The sequence below is a fragment of the Arachis ipaensis genome, chromosome B03 (genome assembly GCF_000816755.2).
Source record: "Arachis ipaensis cultivar K30076 chromosome B03, Araip1.1, whole genome shotgun sequence".
NCBI classification, from domain to species: domain Eukaryota; kingdom Viridiplantae; phylum Streptophyta; class Magnoliopsida; order Fabales; family Fabaceae; genus Arachis; species Arachis ipaensis.
In genome coordinates, this window is record NC_029787.2 from 48,230,171 (window position 1) to 48,235,606 (window position 5,436).

A 5,436-nucleotide genomic window follows, 5' to 3' on the forward strand; every position below is an offset into this window, starting at 1 on the left:
TATCTTCCATTCTATACTATAATTCAACTCAATTTTATTGTTCCCTAATGAAACTATAATAACAAAAGAATGGTGAACTATATTATAAAAGAGAAAACTAAACCCATCCTTCTAATTTTTATTTCTCACTAAATTCTTTTTTTTTCTCCCCTAACTATACTAAAACATATATAAAAATGGAGCTCATAAACGGGAGAAGATTCTCCCGTAACTTTAACAACATAGATGAACTCTCACTCAAATAGTTTGAACTATTTTTTCAATTCCCAAATATGCTCCCAACGTCTTGCCAAAACATCCAAACTATTTTTTAATACAGAAAATGACCCAATATTTTGAATTTTTTTTAAAATAAATATTTTTCGTAATTAGATTTCGCCCCCACCATTTTCTAAATAAAAAATACGAAATAGAACTCACCCGCCTGAATTGGTTTTAAAAAGAAAATTTCCCATTTCAACCCCAGCGTTTTGTATTTCACACTACGCCTCCTGTGGATTTTCCTTTTTCCCATATTTGGGAATTTACCCATGTTATTTCCATATTTAATTTTATTTCACCGTTAATTGAACTAGTAGCAGTACAAATAATTTTAATATTTTATTGTATTTGGGTTTATGTTCGCCAAAATGTCTGTCATTGTGATACATATGTTACACTGGTTTTTTATGGTTTACAACAATATAAAGAGAATCCCCAATCCTTACTTATTTTGTACACTACCAAGTATGAGCCATCATACAGTAGATAATACTTTAATGGCAACAGCTACACTATGTAGCCATGAGACGAGAGATCGAAGCCAGGAAGGCACCATAACTCCACAACCGTACTATCTAAGCCACAATTGGATACGAGGCACAAGTAGCAACACCTGGAAAAAAAAATTTAAACAAATAATTAAAAAAAAAACAGCAAAAATAGTACTTAACTTTCATTCCTCTTAGGTTTATAGATACAGTTTTTCAATTTTACTGTCACTAGCTCTAGTAACGTCAATGTTCCTGTAAAATTGGTCACTATTTAGCACTTTGGTTTGCATTTTTGTTTTTTATTCTCATTTTCAGTATTTTTTTTTAGAATGTGGTTGAAATAGGGAGGGATCAAAACAGAATATTTACTTTTTTTTTCCTTTACAAAAACTTAAAAAATGGAAACAAAAACATTTTCTCAAACCAAACAAGCACTTAGAATACTACATTATTCTTTGCAAATCAACAAACACAGCAAGACAATTTATTGAGATTACTTCGGACAATTTGGTGCATTTTGGATACTTACCGCACATATTCTTCCCCAGCTCCATCTTGAAGTAACCATCGTCACCCCATGATTTTCCCCATGAATTTTTAATAAGCCAATATGGGACACCATTTTCAACACCATACCCAACAGCGAGAACAGCATGGTTTACATCCTGCAAGCAGATTCATATATTTTGTTTATATGTGACAAGTGGATTGAATTGTCCTTTTCTGAAATCAGACGATAAAGGACATGCAAATACATAACTTGTAGGACCTTCTGACACTAGAAATCAAATTAAAATATATGATGGCTTCATCTTAAGAATATTATGAGCATATACTGATAAAAGAACCATAAATTTCATTTACATTGCCAACGAATCTCAACATTCAAACTAAACATATCAGAGATATTAGTGAACTAGTTAGAATTAGTTACTAATGTGAATATAAGGGCTGATATCACTTGTATTATTACTCAACATTCTCATCATTTAGTAAGTTCAGATTTATTTCAAATTTTCCTCTCGGTCATCTTTTTTCTCTGATCACCATGATTCTCAACAAAACAGGTAAAGAAAAATGCAGTGTACACTTGATTATCAAAGACAATGAAATCTCTTGTAATTTCTAGCAGAAGGAATCACCTGGGATGTGCTACCGCAAGTGTTACTAGTGTAAACACCATCCTTATAGAATCGGAAACCATCAACCACCTGAAATGCCACACTAACTGGCCGAACAAAAGCAACTGCATGCTTTAATTCATCCTCAGAACCCTGTAAACAAGGAATAACAAATGGGATTAACAAGATAAATAAATAAATAGAATCATGCAACTTTCTTTGAGATGTGAGACCAAGAAAGCTTTAACTCTATCCTGTCTTTTCTGAGGAAAAAAAAAAGTTCAATCATAAGCAAATCATGCAGAACCCCATTTATAGGAACTCATAGAAGCAAGCATTTTTTGAATTACCAAAGTAATATTGACAGAGTCAAGGACTTGAACAGCAACATTTTCAGCATTGAATTTGCAGACACCATTCTTCGCGGTATAGGGATATGCTTCCTCTGAGTCAAGTCCACCACTGTATTTGATGTATTCAAAAGCTTGGGATGGCAACCCACCATTACAACCATAGTTATTGAAAGCACCAGCACAATCCACTAGCTGCTGCTCAGAAAGAGAGATGCTCTTTCCAAACGCTTGTGCATAGGCTGCTTCCAAAGCTCCAGTTGTGCTGAAGAGGCACATACCATTGGTTAAAGAATGACAAAGAGGGCCTTGTTTTTTATTTTTATTTTTATTTTCTTCTTTTATTTTTTTTGGGGGAGGGAGTACCATTCTCTTTTATCATCTTTCACTTTCCCGTTGAAAATTTTGTACATTATTAGATTGATGTATTTGAATAAAAGTGGACACAAATTATATCCAAATGAATACATTAATCCAAAGATATATCAAATTTTCAATAAGTCAATGACAAAGAAAAAATGACAAAGGGAGTGTTGATTAGGCATGGTCTAGCCGTCTAACTAGAGTGTACTTTTAAAATTGATAAAAAGGTTTTTGCTTGAAACTACTCAGCAAATCGGGCCACAGCTGATGGCTCACAAAACTAAAATAGTGAGGGCATTTAATGGTTCAATGAGCAAAACCTACTTCTTGCTTCAACAGCACCTATGGATTTTTTTTTAATTATTCTTTTTCTTTTGCATTAAAAAAGATACTTTTACCACATGTTAAATAATGATTATATGATAATAGGCCATGTCTAGCTAAGAAATATTTGTCAGAAGAACCTGAATGTCCAGCAAGATCCACAGGAGCCTTGATCTTTGACTGGGCTAACAATACCTTCTTTTCTCCAGTCTTGCTACAAAACAAAGCCAAAGGAATTGAAACTTATGTAAGCTTCTAAGTTCTAATAGTCTAGAAATATTATCAAAGTTATAATAACGGGATACAACACTTGATTGCTTGGTGTTTTTGCTTGAAGTAATGCAGTTTCAGTAGAAGTTTATTATGTTTCTGGCATACCGTCTCAGGAAGAACAGCTTCAGTAAGCTTATGATTGCCCTTAAGGGTAGCAGAGCAATTTTGTGCTGCGCCTAGTCTGTGTCTTTTGAACTCCTCCCAAGTCCAATCAGCAAAATCTGAAATAAGATAGATAATAATAACATTACAGTCCACAAGATCGATTCTGTTACAAGTGAGCCAATCATTTCACTTCATTTGTATTCTCTTAATTTATTTTGTATGCGATCCAGAAAGAACTTATTATATAAATATTGCTCTCATAAAATTTCACTACCAGAAATAAAATCTCTCACACAGACACATATTTATAAAGTTTAACTTTAATGCACTTTCAGGTTAAGCAATTTTAGACGTGCATTCAATTAGGTAAAGTCACCTAGCAAAAATAAACTACTTTTTCACATTGATTGTATGAATGAGAACAGTTGTGATTGAGCAACTGTGTAAAAATTTTAGATTATTTTACTCGCATCAAAATTGGATTTATTTTGAGCTATTTATATATATAACTGATTTATTTTGAGCTTATTTTTCGTAAAAGCTTACCATAATAAGATGCAACAACTAAGTTAGATTATAGCTCTTGACTCATAACAAGAGAATGGTATGGTAGGACTCTCTCATCAGGGAAAACACACAACTAACCACAATCCAACGGCAGAAACTAACACATCAACAAAAAAAAGAAGAAGCAGAGAGTAACTTACGGTTAACGGCGAGAGTGTACGACAATCGCTTTCTGTTAGTAGATCTTATGAGCCTCTTGTTCTCAGAGAACACTTCAAATCGCATCTTCAGCTCTTCGGGACTCTCATATCGTTTTCCATGCCTGACGGCGAACCGAGCGAAAGAGAGAGCGTGCCGGGTTCGCCCGACGACCCTAACCACCTCCGCCTCCACTTCTCGGAGCTCGTCCGGCACCATTCGGATTGGGTTCGGATCATCGGAGCTCCACCCGGCCGATGCGGCGGCGACGACAAAGAACAATACCGCGATGGTGAACCACCACGCCGCCGGCGTTGACGATGAGCACGCCATAATGTTGTGTGTGCTGTGAAGGTGTGTTAGTGTTGTGTGATGTAATCCCGAAGAAGTTGGGGTAGGAAGGAATAGGATCTTCGAATGGGATTCATTTTTATAATTTTATTGGCTGTTGCAGAGTATTTAAATTGACCAAAATACCCTTCGTCTTGGAAAGATCACTGGGTCTTATTCAAGGCCATAGACGTAATATCAATATTTTTTTATGCATACTTCCAGAATGCCTGTTACATTCATTTAAGGGTATTATTCAATTGATAAAAATTATGATAAATATCTTAATAGTTAAGGTAAAAATGACATACAATAATTAATAAGTATCGTGTTATGGTGAAGAATGTTTTTTCTAATGAAAAGTGAGATTTTTTTTTATAATAGAAAAAATTAAGAATTAAAAATATTATATGTAATATGAATTTTTTTTAAAAAATAGTTATAATCTTTATTATTCATTCAACTTTATTTTTACTAAAAAAGAATTTTGATTAATAAATAAATACTTAGTTGAGTTCATAGTTAACTCCTCCTTTTATTATGTTTAATAAATGACAAGATCAATCCTTTTAGCTTAATCATATTACATAAACACTAAAAGATAATCACTAATTAATTATTTTGTATAAAAATATGTATTGGATAACTTATTTAAAAAATTTATTATACTATTACAAATAAATTTGATTATCTATCTATTATAAATTTTATTATTCAATATATTATAGTAGATTTAATTATTATAATGTCTAATTATTTAGTAAAAATAACATTTAAGTCAACATGAATAGTACTAGTATATTAAACCACATATCACATATCCATCAGAAGTTTTTATGTATGAACAAATATTAAGATTTTTTTCCGTTTCTGATGGTGAGGTTTTTAACTCTCTGCAAGGTTGCTAACGTGTTCCATGACGTAGTGATATGGAATTCTTGATATTTCTTGGCTATCACAGCATTGCGGGACCTAATTTTTGTTTTGGTAATGAATCTTCTATATGTGTTTTTGTTGTACAAGCAACAAACTTGAACAATCTTGTTTTATGTCAGGGGTTTGATTTTCGTTCTAAGGAAAAACTAAAACTTCAAGTAAAGGGAATGAATATCT

At 32.9% G+C, this 5,436-nt stretch overlaps 1 protein-coding gene across 1 annotated transcript; it reads right to left on the bottom strand.

Moving 5' to 3' along the window:
* LOC107630460 (thiol protease aleurain) lies at positions 580–4,424 on the bottom strand. Its single transcript, XM_016333598.2, has 7 exons — positions 3,996–4,424; positions 3,289–3,404; positions 3,051–3,124; positions 2,224–2,488; positions 1,895–2,026; positions 1,282–1,417; positions 580–874 (listed from the first exon to the last, which is right to left on the bottom strand). The coding sequence occupies exons 1-7, from the start codon at positions 4,324–4,326 to the stop codon at positions 837–839; spliced, it is 1,092 nt and encodes a 363-aa protein (XP_016189084.1). The 5' UTR covers positions 4,327–4,424; the 3' UTR covers positions 580–836.